This window comes from Monopterus albus, unplaced genomic scaffold (assembly GCF_001952655.1).
Source record: "Monopterus albus unplaced genomic scaffold, M_albus_1.0 scaffold79.1, whole genome shotgun sequence".
In the NCBI taxonomy this organism is placed as follows: domain Eukaryota; kingdom Metazoa; phylum Chordata; class Actinopteri; order Synbranchiformes; family Synbranchidae; genus Monopterus; species Monopterus albus.
In genome coordinates this window covers 1,795,336-1,817,440 of record NW_018127959.1, presented here as the reverse complement: position 1 = coordinate 1,817,440, position 22,105 = coordinate 1,795,336, and the positions used below count along the sequence as shown (strand labels likewise).

The following is a 22,105-nucleotide window of genomic DNA, read 5'->3' as shown; positions in this document are numbered from 1 at the left end:
ATCCATATTTTTCTTAAGGTTTCATCCTTAGGGAAATGGTGAAAGCTTATGGCTGAATTGAACTTCCCTGACATCGCGCATTGAGGTACGAAAATCACTGTTTGGATGATCCCGCTTCTGGTATTTGTGTCTTGAAAAAGACTATTTATTTATTTATTTATCTACGAACTAATCAAATAAAACGAGCTCAAAGAACGTGCTTCGCGTTACTACTGTTATGACACCCACGTTCTGCGGAAAGGCGGAAGTGCGCTGACCCGTTTTCCGGTTTGGTCACGTGACGTTCCGCATAACCCCTATACACAACATATAGGGAACACTTGGGCTCTCTGGATGTCAGGTATGGATAAACAGTGATTAAACCTAATAAACAACTTTGTGTTATTATATGTTCTAAAATGGTGACCCGGCTACACAAGCACTGTGAATGTCTGAACGCTACACGAAATTGTCTGCTCTTATGGCCAAGCTTAGATTGATGATGTGCGTTAGTGACGTGATTTATTTTGAATCAAACAGTTCTTCTTATATCGTTGTTTAAACGAAAGTTTTTTTTTATGTAGGAAACCCTTTCATCACCATATGAGAAGAACAGCTGTGTGGGCGATGACGAACATTCTGCGCGACAAAACACATGGGCCACTCTGGCTTACGTCATACACGTAACAATCATGGTTGCTCTCGGATTTTGTGGAGCGTGGTTTCTTTTTATCTGCGACAAGAAGCTCGTAGCAATTCACACCAAAGAGACCAGGTTTGACTCCTTAATAATTTGTATGTTGCCGTTTCTGGCTAGCAGTGTCACTTAGCTGTCACTTTCTGCATAGGTTTGCACTCTGTTATTCATTTGCACACTGTACTGTCCATCCATTGAACTGTTAACGCATGTAACTTCTCATCTTATTCTGCACTATTTCATTCCATTTCATCCCATTGCACTAGTGTTTCATAAGCTTAATGTACATTATCCATTACTTATCATTTAAATCCACAAAGTCTGTTGTATATCACCCTACATATCTCACTGTAAATATCAATTGTACACATCTATCTGTAAATCAGTACTGACTACATACTGCACACTCTGCGCTGCTGTTATTGCCCTTCTGGTTAGATGCTAAACTGTATTTCGTTGCCTTGTACTTGTACGCGAGTAATGACAATAAAGCTTAATCTAATCTAATTAAAGCATGGAGAAATGTGTATGTGAATTTACAAGACAGCGAGCATTTTCTGACTGTTTTCAGCTTCTCCTGTGTTTGTTTTAATCCTTTGCTTGGTTGTTATGTCTATAAAACATCAACAGTGTCCATCATAGTCTCACCTGAGCGCAAGACAATGTCCCAGTTTACAGATAATCAGTTTAATATGAGAGAAAATTGTGTAGCAGCAAATCCTCATGGGTGTCAAGATGGATCATGACAGTTTTTGATGTTTTTACTTTATAAATGTCTTCAAAATATTAAAATTGTTGAAGATGTGGTCTTAGTTCATTTATTATGTAAGTTAATTGACTAATAGTCTCAGCTTTGCGTCTGAAGGCTCTGAAGAAGTGTATTGTGAAAAGCTTTAGGGTATTGCCATGATTAGGCCACAACACCTGAAAAGTAAGCTCCTCTGTAATTTTTGCATTTTAAAAATAGTGGTTCCTCAGTTTTCTTAATGTAGGCAGGATTGTTGAATGAATTGGTATGAAAAAGCTACACAGTCCTAGTAATAACAGTAAACATAGGTGATTGTCAGTTTCAAGTCATACAGCAGGAGCTAAAGTACACATCGACAGCGACCTCAATGGGAATAAGAGCCTTCCTTTTATCAAATACGTTTGAAAGTTATACTCAACAGAGCTCATATAAATAACAAGTACTTGAAATGTACCATGCAGTGACATTCAAATTGAAAGCATCAGCCCTTTTGTACTTTATTGCAGAGAACCATTTGTGTTTGACTGCAGCACTGCTGAGAAGAAGCCAAAGGATACAAAGGACGATAACAGGTAAAAATGATTCCTGTTTGCCGAGTAAGTAGTAAGCCTTTATATTTTGGGACAGTGCATATAGAAAAGAAAAGAAAAAACGGATAATTACAGTTCATTCTGTTTAATAACAACAGATCTAAGAACAAAGAAAGATTACTGGAAAGAATATTAATATGAATTCTGATTTTACAGCTGTAATCTTTCTCCTCTGTCAACAGTGATGGCGGTGCCTCACAGGAAGCAGGAACTGACAAAATCCTTGGCTTTACCGTGTCTCCCTCTGGAAAGCTGGCGGCACTGACTGATGACACCAAGAGACTGGTTCTGTTTCACTGTGAGCCTTCATGGCAGTGCATCAGCATCAGGTACAAGTTAAAATTCAGTCCTCAGGTTCACAGCAGCTTCATGTATTGTACACATAATGATGCATAGTGTGAATTGGCACGTGTGCTAAAAATCGCTCTGTGTGTGTTACAGGTGGGTAGTGAGGAGGTGCACATCCCTAGTGTTCACTCAGGCCGAGGACCAGCTGCTGGTGGCTGACAAATCAGGAGATGTGTATTCCTTCTCAGTGGTGGAGCCACAGAGGGAGGGCGAGCAGAAGATGGGCCACCTGTCCCTGTTGCTAGCGATAGTAAGATGCTTTTCAAGCTTTGCACGTCCGTAGGTCCACTGAGGTCGAGTGATGCAAATTTTGTCACCTTCCCAGGCCTGCAAGGGTTTGTACGTAGGCCAAAGGTTTGTGTCCACATGGTCGGTCTGCACAGCAAAGCCCCAGACTGCGCATGCAGTGTTTGCAATCTGTTGGTGTACACGGACAGAATGGTACGCTTTTGCATAAAAGGTACAGTCCTGGAATACCGGGGTTGAAATAGACCCTCCAAATTGCCACTAAATTAATCCACTGCCAAGTACAGGAGCTTGTTAAAACCCAAATGTGTGATTTGAAACTTGTGATAACCACAGCACCGCCACCATTCCCACTGAATACAACATGTGACTGAAGGCCTGGAGCCTACTACATAACACACTGTAATACAGGGGTTTTTCTCCAAGTGTGCTGTTGTGTTCAGCTTGTTCAACAAATGTCTGATTAATTACTGTGTCCATTACCATTAGTTCTGTGGCGCATAGCGGGTGATGAGGTCTCTGTAAAATGTAACCTTGTGTCTGTGAGACGGGGAGGGAGGGGCACTCACCGAGACGCGGCTGAGTAGAGAATCAGAGCTCGCACTCGGATTTACTTTTGTCGTTGCCATTTATCTTAAAATGTCCACCAACCACTGACATTTCTTTTCCACCACCTAACCAGCCAGCGTGAGGTTAATGTAATGCTGCCGTTAAGTGGTATCGGTACAGGTATCGGACTCGATAACCGACACTGGTATCGGTGCATCCCTGGTTTGTCTGGCGAGTAACCACATGTACCAGCTGTGTCCTAAACCACACAGACAAATAAATACATATTTCACATGGCTTGTAGAGGCAGAATGTAAATACAAAAGGTGCTTTAGTGTCTCTGCCAGCACTAAAAATCTGTGAAAAGAATAAACTCCTGTTAAGCAGGTTTCCCTACCTTTGCTGCATATCAGCAACCAAAAGGAGTACAAAATCCTGTTCAGCCTAGTAAAGTAACTTTGTACTTTATTATTATTATTATCGTCTTACTGTGAGGCGCAGTGAAAAACAACATCCTGCCTTAACGTTTGCGGCCATTCATGGCATGGCTTGGCCTGACTACACCTCTGACTGTTGAAAAGCCCTAAAAGATAAAAAGTCCGGCGCCCCAGTAGCCTGAGAGTCAAGATGCCAAACATGGACCACAGTGTCCCTAGTTCTGTTCTGGCGGGGGATATTTGTTGCATGTCAAATCTGCCTTAGCTGGGTGACCGAATGCTGTCCCCATTCTGCTGTCTTTCAGACCATGTCGCTGGATGACAAGTACATCATCACAGCTGACCGTGATGAGAAGATCAGAGTGAGCCACCTTAGGTGTCCGTACAACATCCAGTCCTTCTGTCTGGGACATCAACAGTGAGTAACTGATGTGTCAAAACGTCCTCTGGCAAATCACTGAACCCCAAATTGCTCCCGGTGGCCTTGTATGGCTGGTCTGCCCACCACCAGTATGCATGAATGGTGAATGTGCGAGTGAGTGAATGAGTGACTAGGCGAGCAGTGCGAAGCGCTCTCAGTGCCACAGTAGAAAAGCACTCTGAAAGTACAAGTCCATTTACCAAGGAGTAAGGTTTTGTAATATCACTGCTGTTGTTTGTGTCGTGCTTTCTCTCAGGTTCGTCAGTGCCTTGCTGGTCCCATCAGGCCATCCACACTGTCTGCTGTCTGGGTCAGGGGTATGTGTGTTTCCTAAAGTTCTGTTAATACATGCTCTTGTGCGCACACACCACTTACCAGTAATCTAGGTTCTCTATTTTAGCCTGTAATCAACTGACATTTTGGTTAAGATGTGAAGTTAGAATTTTACTGGGACAAAATGTTGTACTTGAATAAAGCAAAGATTCATTTTAGATTGAGATGCTGACTGCATAACATCTCAGCTGACTTGAGTTTTTATCATGAGCAATTAAAAACCAGTGTTCAGATGAGTGTCAGAATAATGTGAAGTGTGGTTGCACTTGTCAGGACGGGACTGTGAAACTGTGGGAGTACGAGTCCGGCCGCAGGCTGCAGAGCTGGGACCTAAGAGAGCTTGAAGAGATGCCTAGCTCCGAGGCTGACAAAGAGAAGGTATGTCTATGGGTGTGAGCGCTTGTTATTGGGCATGTGATGATGCACACAGTGCACGAGTCAAGACGTACACGATATTAGGTTCACAAGATGATATTTTAACACTGTTTTTAAGAAATCTTTAGTGACCAAATATATGACTGGAAAAATAGTGATTTATTCGACTGAAAGTCAGAAGAGTGCACGTGCATTTTGAAGTGTTTTAACTAATCATCTTGTGATGAAAGTCGCTTCAGTTCTACTTTCTTAGTGTGAATTACCATCTGCAGTAAAAGACAACAATATGCAGGCACTGGAAAAGGTTCTGCCACAGACTCCGCCGACCGTCTTCTCTCCTGTGGGATTTCACACGAGTCTCTTCAGACCGTGGAGCTCTGCACGAACTGCTAACTGAAGATGTGTGAGACCTTCTGTGCTCTTTTCACCCTCACCACACAGCACTTGATGGTGACATCATCCAGCAAAGGTGCTGTGTTGACCAATCGCGTACAGGGGATGATCGGCACATGGACGCCCACGGGAATAAGACTTTTTTTTAGCAGGCAGCTACATCTAGTTCAGAGCACAGTAGTCTGTTGGCTAATTATTGGTTAGAGCAGCTTAGAATGTTTTGTTCTCTTTCAAGGGTTAGGGCTGACAGGGACTTTTACAACAGTGGAAATAGGCGAAGAGAGCCTGCTGGTTTCCTCAGTTGGAATCAGATTTTTCAGTTGTCAATCTAAATTTGTATTTTTATCAGTTAATTGCCAGTTGACAGGCAAAATGTAGCTGTTTTGTAAAATGAACATCACAAAACCTGACAGCTTCCACCACTGTCTGTCTTTGTCTTATTTCCCAGAAGCCAACTGTGTGCCGTATCGCCAGCTCCCCTGACTCTCACCTCATAGCTGTGCAGTGTGAAAGGTTAGTGTCACTGTATTGTTTTGGGGGGAACCTCAGCTGTTGTAACGCATCTATGTGCGTTGCCCTACAGGATGTGCTCTGTAAAGGAGAGCAAAAACGGAAAGTCAAATAGGATAAGTGGAACAGTGTGAAGCTGGCTGTGTCCATATAACTCCTCATGCACATACAAACCAAACATTCCTCATAAAGACATTCCTCCATAGCAAGCGTATATTAGCTAGCATTCATTTACTGTCAGAAACACAAGATAAACAATTATTTTTAATAAAGATCGCTTCAATTAGTTTTAAGACACTGAGCAAGCTGTTTTACAGCGTAACCAAACTGGTCACTGTTCTCTGGTGGACAAAGTCTGGAATGGAGACACTCGAGGATATTCACAAAGCATTTGGGGCTTTTTTTATTTTGTCCACCTCGAGTCTCGTTACTGCATCATCTCTCTGTATAATGCAGTCTGGTTTAACAGTGGCCCAAATCTTCCATAATGCTCATACAGTTGAATCAGCACCTCTCTAAAGCAGTATGGACATTATGGCCTGCACGGAGGTGGGTTTATAGCGGGACTGTTGGATTAGGCTGTTGGTTATATAGCTCAGTGTCCCTAATAAATTGGTAGTTCAGTGTTAAATGTGTCGCCGTTGCTTATATTGAGAATTCCTTGGTCAGTCTTTGTTTCAGGTCACCATTGCTTAAAATGTTCTTGAGTAGTTGAACCTACATCAGTGTATTGTAGGTTTATAGGTAAAAAAAGTCCAATCATTATCTTCCATGAAGCTTGGAATAAGGAGACTCAGGTGTCAGATAAATCTAGTGCAGTAAAAAATAGAATATTGGAATGTGAAGTGGAGTGAAATCCCGCTGCTGCGTATACTTACCTTTCACCTCTGAATATCAGTACTGCATTGAGAAAACACCAGAGATATGAGTCGGGTCCCCCTCAGTCTGCTTCTTGCTGTGTCAGCCCGAGTTCCAAACCCTTTTTCTTAGATTCATGAGCCCCGACAGCCCCGTTTCAAATTTAGCACAAGTGTCAAAATGAAAGCTGAAAATAGTGAGGGGACATAGATGATTTACACATCACTGTTTTCAGTTTTGATTTTACATGCCATTCCAACTGCTTCTGATTTGGGGTTTTACATTTTGGTGTTCAGAGGTGAAAACCAGTGACCCCACTACTGTCCCATACCCATGAATTTGACTGGTTGGTGGAGGCATACAACCCCAAGGCAGAAATTCTGGTTTATCACTTCATTTCAGCACAGATTAATCAACTGGAACTATTCCAGGGTTATCCAAGTGGCTAATGTTCAGCTATTGTCCCTTACATGTACATGCAGCTGACTCTTAAAGTGAGAGGCGAAGAGGAGCACAAACTGGCCAGTCAGTGAAATCCTCGCTTTGTCTTCTGCTTTCAGAGTGGTCCTCTAAAGCATTGATGGATCGGCTGATCTCTTTAACGTTGCTTGTGTATTCTCAGATTGTCAGCAGTTCAGTTTTTCACTCTGGAGCGGGAGGGTGAAGAGAAGCTCAAGCCACACAGCAGGCTCTCCCTGCCCCACTGCCCCCTGGACGTGACCTTTGACCAAGAAGGCCGACTCTGGGTGCTGATGGACTCCAGCGATGCACCGCTCCAAATCTACACACACAGACAAGACTCTTGGGAGGTACATTGTGATAGGTTCACAGTCATGCAGATATTGATTTTAGCTTTTAGTTTCAGGTATCAGGAGCAAAATGTATGTAACGAGCATGCACACACGCAGCAGTAACAGGTTGTTGTGGCTACTGTTCAAAGTGTAATGGTAGGGTAGCAGCTGGGCCTGTGTTTTATGCTCCATACAAATTTGTTTTCTGTGTTATGTTGTCCATCCAGATACAGTTGTACAACAACCAAGACGGCACTCAGTCTCAGTTTGTCACACACTGCATATTATTATTTGATTTCTGTTTAGGAAGAGTGAAAAACTGGACAACTTGAAGTGTTAAATATGTAAAGAAAATCACTCCCTGTTGCACATGTTCAAACCATCAGCTCTGTGCACATCCCAGTAAGGCCATGGCTAATCTCTGTTGGTGGTGACACTGAGCCACGTATGAGACACTGATGCTTCTGATTGGTACTTGCTGGTTGCAAGTTCAATTCACGTTTGTACAGCACCAAATCACAGCAACAATCATCCCAGGGCACTTTACAGACTAAGGTTAATAAGTTAGGTTACCTTACATGATTACAGCAAAATCCCAACAAATCCCCCTTGAGAAAGTCTTAAGTCTAATCTTAAAGGTAGAGAGGGTGTCCGCCTCCCGAACTGAGACTGGGAGCTGCTTCCATAGGAGAGGAGCTTGATAGCTAAAGGCTCTGCCTCCCGTTCTGCTTCTGTGGACTCTAGGAACCACAAGCAGACATGCACTGCATTCTCCAGCAGCAGGAGCTGCCTCCGTACTTTAGTGGCTGAGAGACAAAGTGGTATTGATTGGCCATTTGCTGGCACTGCATTAGAAGTTTATCCTTTGTGTATTGTCTGTGCCTGACCTGTATGCTCCCCTGCTCCATTTAGTATGATGCTGATTGCCCCAAACTCAACACGGTGGTTGAAGCCTTCAAGCCACACTGGGAGACACTGGAAGGTGAGTCATTAATCTCTCTCTCTCACACACACACCTCTACACCGCATGCAGCCTTTTGGCCTCTTGTCAGTGCGTCTTCAGTGTCCTCCCTCTGCCATCCTTGCCCCACTCATGCTCTCTAGCTGCTGATACAGGCTAAGTACAGCAGAGGTTACTATCTGATCTCTGAATGAACCGAGGAGTGCAGTGTGTGACACTGTGGATCCCTGTATTCTGACTGAGGGACTTTGCGGTGCGTGGCTCTCAGAGAGCATCTGTCAAAGTGAGGTGTGAAGAGGTGCTCTCCATATCTGTACAGGTTAGAATTTTTCTATAAACATACAGCCTAATAAATGAATAAAAACATTTTAAAATGGTACAGACTCACTAACTACACTAGTCTTTATTTCCTCTAACCCACTGTCCTATAACAGGAAATCACTGTCAGGGCCTGTAAACAGGAAGCACGCTACTTTCATTACAGACATAAACATGTGAACAGCCCAAAAGTTTTGGACTAAAAAGCCTCAAATGATATACTTTATCCTACAGAAATACATGGGGTACCCCTTAGGAGAAACATGTTTTTATCCCCACCTCTCCCATTTTGTTCGCACTGGTGCTTAAATTTAACAGCGTGCTGTTGTCATCAACCTTCCTCTTGCTGTCCTCTTACATAACAAGCCTCCACAAGGACCGGCACTAGCTTTGAGCACCTGTACAAGGTGAGCTTTGACAACGTGACAACCTACCTACAGAAGAAGCAGCAGAGACTGGACGAGCAGCGGCTGAAGAGGACGATGGCACAGAAAGTGAACAGCAATAAGAAGGCCAAGAAGGAGACTGGAAGTCAGTTGTCTACCTGAACTTTAAAATGAGCACTGTTACTTCCTTTTCTTTAGTTTTGAATGATGAATCTGAGTTGAATGTGTGCATTGCTGAGGCAGGTGTCTGTTCACTTTGCCTGTGTAGAGGGATTTTTATGTTTGACTTAAAAATAAACAATGCCATGAACATTAACTTCTGTTTTCACCATCACCACTGTTTGTGAATGTGTATCCAGCTGAACAGTTAAGATAGTAGGGTGAGGTGTTAGGGCCATGTGTACCTCATCACCAACGCCCTGGTGATGATGAACCATCTGACAATCTCCTATTATTGTTTTCACTACTGTCACTGACTGTACACGGTTTGGAGTCACAGCTTATTGGCTGTACCATTTAGACTTATCCTAATTACATCAATCCAGTTCTTATTCTATTCTATTTTTATTCTACTTTATTCTATTTTAGTTCCTAAATGTTATGGCACCCAGTACGAGGTGAGAGAGAAGCGGTATTTCGATGTTGTGTATGTGCTGCACATATGGTGAATTGACAATGAAATCCCTGAACCTTGAGAATAGTAAGAGCATTATGAAAAGCACATCATTCAGAGATACATGTTTAATTATTATTTAATAGAAAACAATTAATTTACTGTTTAGAAAAAGACTTTACTATTCCCTTGGACACTACAACAGACTGTACTGTTACTGCAGCTGCTTAGGCAACTTCCCCGGGTCATGAGATACGTCACCACTAGGTGGTGCTGAAGCCCCATTAATACTGTCACTCCGCTAATCCGCTTCCACACATCCTCCCTCCTACATCTTCTGCCCCATGACCTGGAAACTGGTTGAGGTCTACCATCACTGAGGGTGTTCCAGTCCTTCAAATGTGTGTTGGAAGACATGAGGAAGCAGAAGAGAGAAGTTTTCCAGAGACATTTATAGTGAGGAACCATGGGTTTATCATATACTGGAGGTGTGTGACAACGTGAGGGCGTGAGAGAAAAGCCACATTGCATGTGAGCTTCAGAATCAGCTTTATTGGCCAGGTGTGTCAGACACACGAGGAATTTGACTGGTACATCGGCTCTCAATGTGCATGTACGTATCCTCATGCAAGGGGCAAGTAATCAGTAAACCAACGTAAGGCTGTGTAATATAACAACATGAGCAGTATTAACAAGCAATCAGAGAAGCTGTAACCTGATATCCAGTTGTATGCAGATTTCATCCTACTTAAATTCAACACAACTTTTCAAGCATTTGTGCTTTTCTGACTTGTGTTAAGTCAAACTGTCTTTATAGCTAAATGTTTTACAGAACTTTTTCTCAGAGGTTACAGTCCACACCCTACATCCTGTTTCAAAAGGAAACATGCATACAGGCATCACTGTGACTGTGAAAAGCCACATTTGCAGTGATTCAGGGACAGTGGATGAGTAAACAAACTACACCTTATTGGTAGAGATCTTAAATAATAATATGCTGCTCGCCTGTCTCCTGTATGCTAGAAGGGGAAGGAACAATCTGACATCCAACTTTCAAAATTAGGAGCCTATGCTTGTTTCCCTCGCTAGTCTGCACGGCAAGTGTGCTCATACTCTCAGGAATGTTTGTTGCACTACTGGCATTTGGTTCCTATTTGCTGTTGGGTAAGTTTTGAGTATTTTTACATCACATTTTAGTGGGTAGATCTCACTGTGAGTGTGTGCATAACAGAAATATATTGTGTTCTATTTTTATCTATGTTCCTAAAATGTTTAGATTTTGAAGTAAAACTAATCCTAAAAGACTGATGCTCAGTGCTGAGTGTGGAACAGTGCAGCAGGACATTTCTGAGAACTCTTTCTCTTTGACTTTCAGGCTCTGATGCAACAGTAGAGCATAATATCAACACTACTGCTCATGAATCGGTGGAGCTCCTATGTAGCATGAACACCAGTCCCGCTAGCTTGCAGAATCTACGCTTTTACTGGCAAGATGAAAGAAAATATGTTTTATACTCTTTTAATGAGGGGAAGGAAATGCCAGAGCATATAAATGAACTTTATCGAGACAGGATCACAACCTTCCCACAGGAAATGATCAGAGGAAATATTTCCATCAGAGTTAAAAGCATAACACTTGAAGATAACAAAAGAGTCTTTGAGGCTTTTGCAGAAATTTCTGATCCCAGAGGAATATTCCAATTCAGGAAAATCTGCACCATTACTTTACATGTTGCAGGTAAGGATGGAGATTTTAATTTTCTGTACGGAAATTGATAAATAAAATATCCAGAAGTAATAAATGTATCTGTTTAACTTGTACAAGTAAAAATCCAAGTGTTGATGCACCAAGTTCTTGTCTCACTGGGGTTTATGTCCTGGAATATGCCCACTATTTTTATGCTAATCTAAGGTAGCCATCATCTGGCTGTGGCTTCAGAGATAAAAAATGTTAAGTAATGAGCGCTAGATGTTTACTCCAGTTCCTTTTGTCATACACTCTCACACAGTTCCTTACATTAATGTCAGCCTGGCTGTAAATGAAGAAACAAGGACTGCAGTCTGTTCTGCACAAAGAGGATTTCCTGAGCCTTTGGTAAAGTGGAGCCTCCATTTCTTGTCTAACAACTCCCAGTGCCTTGTAGCCTCCAGCGGGGTGACCACTAGAGCAGTGCAAGACCCTCAAGATCACCTCTACAGTTTCAGCAGCACTATAGGTGTTCAGCGGGGCCTGTATCAATCCGTGACCTGCTTCATCCACAACCCTACTCTAAATGTGACTTTGAATGCCACCCGCACTTTAAACAAAGGTAAGTTAATAGAAGCTTTACAGTCATCCAGAGTCCTGTGTATGGTCCTGCAGTCTAAATCATTTCATTTGTTTAAACACACCCAAAATGGACCTTCACGCAGTACAATGTGTATCAACATGTTAGCCTGGTTTTGTTCTATTATTTAAGCCTGGTTTTCTTTTATTTAATGCTTTATGCCAACGATAACAAAGATAAACTATCAATCAATCATAAACTTTATTGCCAAGTATGTTAAATTACTAGGAATTCGACTCCAGCCCAGTGGCCCCGGATGTGCACCAAATAAAAGAAAAATAGAATAACAAGTAAAAAAAACAAGAAGACAATCAACCATCCATTTCTACACATGTACACATACACTAGTTAAAATGAGCTCTTTTATGTACAGTGGTTACATGTAGAGTGTGTGTGGTGGTTTCTGTCCATCAGCCTTGTGATGGGCGAAATGTGTTGAGCATAGCTTGTCACGGGCGGGGGGGTGTGAGCAGAGCACAACCCCTGTTTCCTCTAAACAGACAGCAGTAAAAGGTACAGTGGAAAAACAAGGTAGGATGCCCCTTGTCAGCCCGTGGAGTCGTGCTGGGTGAGCGACACCCTGAGTGTGGCCCTCCTTAGGTTCCAGTAGTGGAAATGCAGCTACACTGTACTTTGGTAGGTAGCCTAGAGCATTTGTGAATCCTTAGAAAGGCTCAGTGAGCTGGCAGTTTGAACTAAAATGCTACTGTCCCATACAGAAAAATGACCAAGAATATATCTGGAAGTTCTGATATGTGAAACCTAAAGCCAAAGTAATGCTTGTCTCTGTGCTGAACGTAAACTGATCAGACTCATCGGATTTCTACATAAAGACAACCTATTTATGAGCTAACTGCGCTGCCAACCTACTGAAATCCAGTTCATATATAAAACGTTAGTAAAATTTAAATAATTGAATTTACAGTACCATTGCTGTCTTATCATTTACAAAAGAAATGAATTTGGGGTTGTTTTTACTTTTGGTTTAGGGTCAAACTGCGACTTGTCCTCGTTGTGTTTGACTGATGATTTGCTGCATCCCCATATCTATTCACAAACGCTAGCCTAATAATGACTAAAACTGTGAAAATGAACAAATAATAATAATAATGGAGGTTTCCTTTAATGCTCAGGTATCAGCAGACAGTTTGTGTGAAAAAGCTTGATAATGTCAACACACTTTAAACATTTGAATTTAGAGTGAACGATAATCAAACCTTAGCCAGTAAACAATGACTGATCCATAATGGCTTGTTTAGTTGACACGTACATATCAATATAATTTTGCGGCAGCTGTAAAGTAACATCTTCTATAAAGAGAATTGAGACTGCTGCTCACTAGCAAAAGTCTGGCTGCTAAAACCAGTTCCTGTTTTTTAACTAACATTTATTTCCCACATAATTCAGGTTGGGGCAGCAGCACTTAGTACTGTTGCTATGGTTAACTGGTGAGTCTAAACTGCCCGTTGGTGAGCATGTGAGTGTGTCAGCCCTGTGATAGTCTGGTGAACCATCTAGGTTGTACCTCTCACCCAGTGTCAACTGGGGTCCCCCTTTCCCCATCTCACCTCCACGACCCTTTACAGGATCAGTATTGGTAAAGGATTCAGTCTGAATCACAAACAACAAGCTGAAGTGGGAGGAATGTACTCTTAATTAAAGCAGTGGCTAGTTTTGATTTTTGGGTAAAGGGTAAAGGTGCATCACACATTGCTTCCTTCTCCCTGTCTGCCTACAGGCGAGGCACAGAGGAGCGTCCCTGGCCGGGCTGTAGCTCTGACTGTGGCTGTTGTTGTCCTTCTGGCTCGATGATGCATAGCATATTAAATGTAAGTTGTTTTTCTTCATTGGCAATATTTGTATTTGACAATATTTATACAAAATTCAAATAGTGAAACTTGTCACTGAGCATAAGAAGATTTTTAGAATTTAAAATCCAAAGACTGCATATGAATTTCTCCTCTTTTCTCAGCTGTGTAGCTGCTAGGGGACATGGCACTACTGTGTATGGAACGGCCTCGGACATTTTACATCCATGCTACATTCATCAGTTTGGGGGAATGTAAAGATAGAAATACACAACTACTTGAAACCATGCATCTAGCAAATGTTGGCCTCAGGTTAATGTGACTAGCATACTATCAAACAATGCCTCATCACATGTCCAGCAGAAAAACTAGCATTTCTTCAGAATCATGTTGTGAACCCATCTTCTGATGGGTTTAAATATAATATTCGTTCTCCTTGTAGTCCCCTTGTGTGTTCACCACCTCCTGATAGAAGTGAATAACTCTGTAGCTGTTAAATGCATCACTGTGTTCACCAGCTAGATAGTTAACTTTGTCTGTCTGCAGTTTTTATGTTGTTTATCTCAGGATTTTATGGAAACATAGGGTGTTTGTCTCTGCAGGTTTTACAATACATTTGTCAATTTGACCTAATTTTCATATCAAATATTGATTTGTGGTTCTTTAAAATGTGTCTGATGTCCACACCCCACTTGTTCAGTTAAATATGAATGTAGTACTGTACACACTGTGCACTATGTACAGATTCACTTCCACATTCAGCTGCGATGATCATTTGTAAAAGCTGTTGCTTCCTGTTCAGCTCCTATGATAAATACTTTCTGATATTATCTGACAAAATATACATGCTGATAAAACTGAATATGCTTTGCAGTTTGCCTGCATATTCTTCATTTGCTGTCTATCATATTGTTTGTAAAATGCTCATTGTTATGGGAAGAACAAGGCAGAAAGAATGAAGAGAGACTTAGATGCAGCTGTAGAAGTTCACCGGCAGCTGTTGGGACAAACCAGCTTTCTTCAGCATCTCAGGAAAAACAACTATTGCTGTGCTTTCTTGACCAGCGCCATGGTGTCAGTGGACTCTGTGAGGGCCTCTGAGCATCACTGGTTTCTGATGTAAGGCTCACACTGGCCGCTGAGTCCGTTCCAACATGGCAGTGAACTGCTGGCACCATACAGTATATGTATGTGGATGTCCACACACGACTTCAAAATGTGACGGTATCATTATACCATGCTTCTGTAAAAGCAGCTACTGTTCTGGTTTCAGGCTTTTCACCACATTTATTCCGGCTAGAAGGACTTGTTCTCCTTCAGTCACAAGAGCATTAGTGATGTTGCTGCTTCAAAAACAAGTGCAGGGACAATAAGTAAGCCCCACGCAGGACGACAATAAAACGCACGGTGCAGTGCAGAGAATTAAACGTAGTATTCTGATCGGTCTCATAAATTATTGACCATAAATTTGGGAGTTTTCATTAATAATGAATTAAGATAAATAGAAAATCTTTAATTATAGCTACATTATAACTAAATTAATGAATAATTATTAATTATAACCAGATTTATAACATCATTGGAATATTAAGTGTAAGACTGCTAGAGTTAGCTTCTCAATGAAATGTAATGGTGTTTCATTATAAGGTATTCACATCTGCTCAAGTCTGTAAGTCCTTATTGTTCTTGTGTTCTTGGCAGTTACCAAACCAATAGGAACAGCTCTGTGCCAGGTTTACAGATCTAAACTCCAATTCCTTCCAACCTGTTGGGTCACATGTTAAAGGTACCTAGAACTCATGGGGGCAAGTCCAGCAATGCACTTGGTCTGTGTGCGCTTCCTCCCTTTCTGCACTAGAGCCCCTTTGTCCCTGATTCCCATGTCTCTGTTGGGATTAATCCCTGAACCACAGGTGTGATAATCCCAAACAGAATGGCGGTGCTGAACACTGGGACTGACGGCCCCCAGGCCATAGCCTGCTTTGATCAGGGGGCCAACAGCTGTGTTCCTGTTGGTCCACAACCTGAGCCTAGGCTTTCAGAGAGGCGAGAGGGCAAAACAAAGTGAGGGTGCTGTTTGATATGCTGACTAGAATGCGGCTTGAAATGCTCGACCTGTTACAGAAACCCTCACCACACAGTTTCCTGTTTCAATGAGACGTCTCTCAGAAGCACAAAGCAGAAGCCACAAGTGCTGATACGTTAGTGCTTCTTTTGATGACACTGTCTGATATGTTGGTAGATAAGAAAATTCAGATCTAGTTCTCTGACCTCTTGAGAAACAAACAATTAATGCCCACAGTACTGAGTTCGGCTAATAATGGCCATATCTTCAGAAGCATGTTTTGCAGAACAAAATCCTGCCATTTGCCCAAATGAAACCAAAAGAAGAAAGTCCCATTGACGTAAGAAGAGTATGGGTCATTTCTCTTGGTGTTCTTGTGCAGGAAATGTTAGGTTCCTCTTTGTGTCACTAAGCAGCAGAACAGACACTATTCAAAATAGGAAGTGAACTTTGGGTTTCTTCTTGACATTTATTTGTACAGTGAAGTGCAGGGTTGGAAAAATCTCGCAGTGTTGAACACCTCCTGCACCAACCAGAAATATAAGAGGTCAACCTCATGGTGGCACTAGAGGACAACATGTTGCTACATGACAAATGCCCAGAAACAAACAAACAGACAAGCAGGTCAGTAAAAGGTTTGGTGGAAGCAATGATTAAATAAATAAACATTATATAAAACTAAAACTTGCTAAGTTTAGTAGCCTGACAGCAGAAGGAATAAAAGATTTGGGGTATTGATTTGTTCTCATCACGGGTACTTGATAGCAGTGGCCAGAAGGCACAGATGTAAATTTACAGGACAGAACATGATGAGGTTGGCTGATAGTGTTCTTTGCCTTCTCCCAGAGAAAACACAAGTTTCTTTGCTTAACTCCAATCATCCTGGAACACATCTTACCAATGCTATGCAAGCTGTTCTTTTCTTTAATGTAGAATCAATTAAACCAGCAGATGTGAGAAAATGTTAGAAGACTTTCAATAAATGAGCAATAAAAGTTGCTTAAAATTCTCTCCCTGACATTAAGAGTTGGACTTCCTCAGTAAGTGGATGTAGCAACAAGTGTTTGGTCTTACAGCAGAACTCCAACAAGGCTTTTGCTTAGTGCATGACCTTCAGTGGCCAATAATACCCCAGATTTAGAGAAGTGAGAGCTTTCTATGCAATGCACCACATCTATCAAACTCCTTCCTTAATTTCAGCGCAGTGTTTTCAAAGTAAAACCAATTGTCTTGCACGAGAGAGTTTCTGTGTTTATCAGTAAAGTCAAATATTGTGTCAGTGTGGATAAACCATGTACAGCAAACTGATATAACACAACAAAATAAAACAGTGACCTGCCACAGCCTGCGGCTCAGGGACTGTTCAGTGCAGCACAGTATGTTAATTCACTCACGTTTTGCTACTGTATGGTTGTTTATATTTGATAATATTATTTGAGAAATTGTAACCTTTGACTTGTGGTCACATTTAAATTGTCTTCATTTTAATGGGTTGGTCTAAACTCTTTTTGGACTGCAGTTAAAATGGACCCTTTTTTGTAAACTGTGGTGTGAGAATTGGTAGAGTAAGAAACATCTGTCCACTGGAGGGCAGCCTTTACCAGATAAGCTCCAAACACTGGCAACACCTTGTTCTTATCACTGTGTCTGCAGGTGTTCCTGTGGGCTGGCAGGACTCTAGCTGATGAGAAGTACTGTCCTCGTACTTTCCCACTCTGCTTGAAACAGCTCTAAAGTCCTGTTCTGAGCTATTTAATATCATGTGTAGCTGCCTGTGAGTGCTGTTTGTGTGAGACTACTGCTCAGATAAGGCTGACATTGTTGTTAAATACACTCCCAGCTGTCCTGTCAAGTTGTGTTTCACACCACCAGGGTCACCCTCTATGTCTGTGTTTAAGCCTCTTTGATTTATAGTCTCTCTCTCTCTCTCTCTCTCTCACACACACACACACACACACACACACACACTTTCCAATCAGATTAAATGCTAAATACATGTGTTCCACATCTTAGTGTAACCAGTGCTGTGTGAAACAGCCATGACTTAAAGGTGCAAGCATGTCAATACACACATGATTGATTCTGGTCTATTACACTGGGTCTGGCTCCTTTTTCTTCATTTTATTTATGCACATATTTCTTGCTCCTGTCTGATTTCTTCTTCTTCTCCCATCACTTACTTTGGAGAGAACAATGCCACTATTACCAAGACGAATGATGGCCTAAACTACAAAACAGGCTGAACTAAATGATTCTTTAAGTTTCTCGCTCTCTTTAAAGATTAAAAAGGACTTATAACTATTTCAATACACTATATCCCAGGACAATGGGGTTACCACGTAAAACCACCCCCGGCAACGATCCCAGGTGACAATACAAGCCGGCCTCCCCGCCATGGGATCTGGCCACTGACCCTTTCATGAATAGCAGAAGATACTGACTGACAGGGCTGGCTGAGTAGAAAGCCTGGGTAGCCCCCGGCTGACAATGGCTATGAAAGGGGGCACAGGGGGTTTGGTGGGGGGGGTCCCAAAACAGCTGAATTTGGTTCAACGTTTTTGGCAGTGCAAGGTGATGTGCAGAGCTCTGCACTGGTGAATCACATCACATGCATCTGTCTTGGATTACTTTGTAATGTGAACACTGTATTTCTGCTGTTAACCTCCAGATAGATGTACATTTGATTTCCAGTCATAAAGTCAGTAGTGACTCTTCAGTACAAGAAAACAACACACCACCACCAACGCAGGCCCTCGTGTTGTTTTAACGTAATGCAACACGTGAATGTAACCTGAGAGTCAAGCACTCATAGCCACCTTTAGTCGGACTAACATAAGCAGAGATCTAATAAAATAAAATGTGTGAAAAGAGGATAAAGAAGATCAGAGTCCTGTCATGAAATGAATAATATGTGAATCGCATTCTCTGTAATTTTATGTAAAGAATAAGATGATGTTTGCTTTGTGTGTTTGAGTTTGAGCTGAGCTCATAATAACGTTATAATGCAGCTCCCCTCAGCTGTATGGGGCCTCATGGTGAGATTCAGCTCTGTGCTGTTTTGGTTCACTCACAGCTCTTACAGCGTAGCTTTTGGCTGCAGCTGTTTTCAGTAGCAAAGCTCTAAAAACCCACAGTACACTATGGTCAGCAGCAAACAGCAGACACACACCGCTGGAGACTAGCAGGTGAACATAGTGGAGCAGAGATGCCCCTCAGTGGTGGAGAGCAGGACCACAGCTAAAAGACAGAGAACACTGAGATGCTATTTGTAGCTGAAACCTGAGTCATAATGTTGCTCCATAACGTTTGAAGGTAAAGTTCAACATATCAACTTAAAAGGTGATGATATTTCAATGTTGTGCTTCCACTGCCCCCTGGTGGTCAAACAAATGAATACATACAAATAAAAGGAAAGAAAGAAAGAGAAAAGGCACTGTGGTTATTTAAAAAAGAATAAATAAATAGCATATTTAACATCCTGATGTCCAGGGAACACGTTTCTATTTACAATATTACAGAATATTATTATTTAAGTCTTAAAATACAGTATGTTCCACTGGATGTGTCAGACTAGCAGTCAATACATAAAAAACTTTATTTTTATTCAAATTTTATTTGACCACTCAAACTGTGTAACCTCAAAAAGCAGCCAGACGTCACCTGTTTACTTTGTAAAGTGTCCTGAGGCGACTGTTGTGATTTGGCACTACAGTATATAAATAAAACTGAATTGAATAGTCCTGCAATAAATCCTGTTTCATGTAGGCTATAATGTTTTGTTATTGTTCTTTTTCTGAGAAATTTTAGCATTAAGGCTGGAGCTCAACGTTATAAGTCACATATGGTTGCTATGTATCTGTGTGTAGAAAAGGAATTTGGTTTTGTGTAGTTTGCAAAATCTGCAGAACCCTGTTTACACTGTGTGGGAGCAAGTGGGGATTTGGTGTCTTGTTCAAATGTCTAACAGCAAAACATAACACTGTGATGGAGCTTGAAGCCATGATTGTTCAATTATACGACAGATGTGCATGTAAAAGTGCAGCATGTGGGCGGAAAAACAGCAGAGGTATCAACAGGGGCTGCGCTAACTGCTTTGACGGTGCCATAATGACACACACTGAGAAATCAATAAAATAGTGTCTTGTAGCACTCCTCTTGTTGTGGATCCAGGAAGTAATAAATACCAGACATGAGCACTGTTTGGGGTAAACATGTATGTGTGCGCCCTCCTGACCATGAAATCCTTCACCTTCTCTACCTCATGTGCTCCTCCTTCTCCCTCTTTTGAATATTGAGCTGGTTTCACAAAACAAGTCAGGAAGGCAGTCCCTAGAGGCCCTAGAGGCCCTAGAGGCCCCAGAGGCAGTCATCTCCATGGGAAAGGAAGATTCTAGTACTGAGGAGGATTCAGCTGAAAAACAGGTGCTCCATGTCACTGAGATGAACCAGCCTGGTAAAATCTCCTGTTATAGTTCCAGTCTTCTCTTTCTCTGTCATAACACAATAGGTTTCAATGGAAGAAGTGAATTTGGTGCCATGAAGGCAACAGTGAAAAGGTTTGTCCAAACATTTGGCTGGTACTGTTAGTTTAAGAAGCTCCTTGGATGCTGAAGGTGCAGGGTGTTGTTGGGCTGTCATGGCCCTTTGGTACCAGAGATGGGGGCCAGGGCACATGGACTAGCACATTTAAGGAGGGGGGCTGTAGGGTGTGCTCCAATTATCAGGGTATAACTGCTGATGCTTCCTGGGAATACACTGTCAAACCTGAGGTCCAAGTGGAACACTGGACCTGCTCTTCACCCAAGGTTACCAGAGACAGAGAGACATGTGGACCACCTTGTTTAGAAAATGAATGGGTGGATGAAATCTGACTCAACTCCAGGTCAGTTGTTTACTCTCGGGCTCCTATCACTGATGACCTAACATTTAAGACACAATGCCAGTTCAACCCCAGATCCACTGTGCACAATGCTCCTTTAACAGCAGACACACAGAACACAGCGATAGTATTGTGAAGTGCAGCACTGATCAATCAAGTCAAATATTTTAGGTTCTCAGTGAGTGAGGCAGGTTTGTTTGGGAAGGACAAATGTCAAGGACTTTTGAAAATGACGTTCATCTCTCAAAACGTATGTTTCGATACATAGCGTTGACCTTTTATCAGCTCCAACCAGCAGCTAAACTTACTATAAAGCTCTGTACCAGCTTGACAGAGCTGCAGATTCAGCTTATAAACCTTTGTACGAGTCAACCCTATTTTCACATCTGAACACTATCATTTCATTCATTCTCGCTATGCTAACATTGGTCCTAGATATTTGAATTTGCATTACTGTCGGTCAATATGACACCTCCCTGTGAATCAGTGTCACACATTATTAATCCCTGATGACATTTCTTGATCATTCTGTCTTTCTCCAGCTTATTCTGTAGGTCTTCAGAGCAACAAATCATGTTTGTTGTTGTATCTGAAATCCTTAAAAAATGTGTATAAGATGAAATATTTCTGACCACGTAAGGAACTAGACAGCAAACTCCATTTCCCCATCAAAGCGATTTTTCCATGATAGTCTGACCCTCATAATATAACCGCTTGGCCATGAGGACCTACTGCTGTCATTTGGAATGATGCTGATATCGTTATTAGTCTGAAAGTTGTTCAAGAAATAAAACAGACATGACAGACATTCTAAAACAGGGGTCCTGTATCTTGCTCAAAGACTGTGGCACCTCTCTAACCAATCACACGTCTGATATAAAGGAATGTTTATTCTAATTGTGAACGATTAGCGGTCATGACATGAGCCACTCCAAAGCCCCGACGGTGTTAACAGTTCCCAGACTGCAAACCTTCAGCAGTCGTCTCTCACACGGCCAACCGTTGTTCCCTCCTCCTCGACTCCAGCTGAACAACTGGGAAACAGGATATTGTTTATATTGTTTGAGACATTTTGTTTTTGACTTTGACCAAGAGAAAAGGAAAACCCGTACTTTCTCAACTGCTCGTGTGTGTGGGTGTTCATGTCTGCGTATGTCTTTAAAGGTTCATTTATCATGCTTACTGTATGTACCTCTAAAGAACCATGTCAGTGTTGGCAAGTCTTAGCTCCTTAACTCCAAGTCATGCATACTTTATATTTCTTTTGAGGGCTTTCAAAAGCAGGCCGGATACTGTGCTGATGTTTTCCCCTGCTCCTAGTTACTGCTTTGTTTTCATTTGTGAAAGATATCAACTTGCAAAATCTTGAGACTTATTTGAGGTGTGAAATCCATCATAGTGAACCTTCAGAAACATATTCATCTTTGTCAAAAGGCCTCTCCAGACGTGCTCTTAATTAACTGTGGTGAGGCT

At 41.8% G+C, this 22,105-nt stretch overlaps 2 protein-coding genes across 3 annotated transcripts; both read left to right on the top strand.

Annotated features, from left to right (window-relative positions):
- The first annotated feature begins 6 nt into the window (after window positions 1–6).
- On the top strand, window positions 7–9,265 carry wdr4 (WD repeat domain 4). The gene is made up of 12 exons (XM_020606644.1): window positions 7–340; window positions 564–754; window positions 1,931–1,996; window positions 2,197–2,343; window positions 2,456–2,612; window positions 3,900–4,012; window positions 4,272–4,332; window positions 4,622–4,726; window positions 5,565–5,629; window positions 7,107–7,293; window positions 8,188–8,257; window positions 8,921–9,265. Exons 2-12 carry the CDS (start codon window positions 672–674, stop codon window positions 9,100–9,102), a joined length of 1,236 nt encoding a protein of 411 aa, XP_020462300.1. The 5' UTR covers window positions 7–340; window positions 564–671; the 3' UTR covers window positions 9,103–9,265.
- A 553-nt stretch (window positions 9,266–9,818) lies between these two features.
- LOC109963737 (CD276 antigen homolog) lies at window positions 9,819–15,091 on the top strand. Of its 2 annotated transcripts, XM_020606489.1 has the most exons (6): window positions 9,819–10,166; window positions 10,577–10,717; window positions 10,929–11,291; window positions 11,563–11,862; window positions 13,619–13,709; window positions 13,853–15,091. In XM_020606489.1, exons 2-5 carry the CDS (start codon window positions 10,675–10,677, stop codon window positions 13,690–13,692), a joined length of 780 nt encoding a protein of 259 aa, XP_020462145.1. In that variant the 5' UTR covers window positions 9,819–10,166; window positions 10,577–10,674; the 3' UTR covers window positions 13,693–13,709; window positions 13,853–15,091. The 2 variants fall into 2 exon arrangements, with proteins under 2 accessions (XP_020462145.1, XP_020462146.1); XM_020606490.1 differs by lacking the exon at window positions 9,819–10,166 and having other exon boundaries at window positions 10,196–10,717.
- The last annotated feature ends 7,014 nt before the right edge of the window (window positions 15,092–22,105 follow it).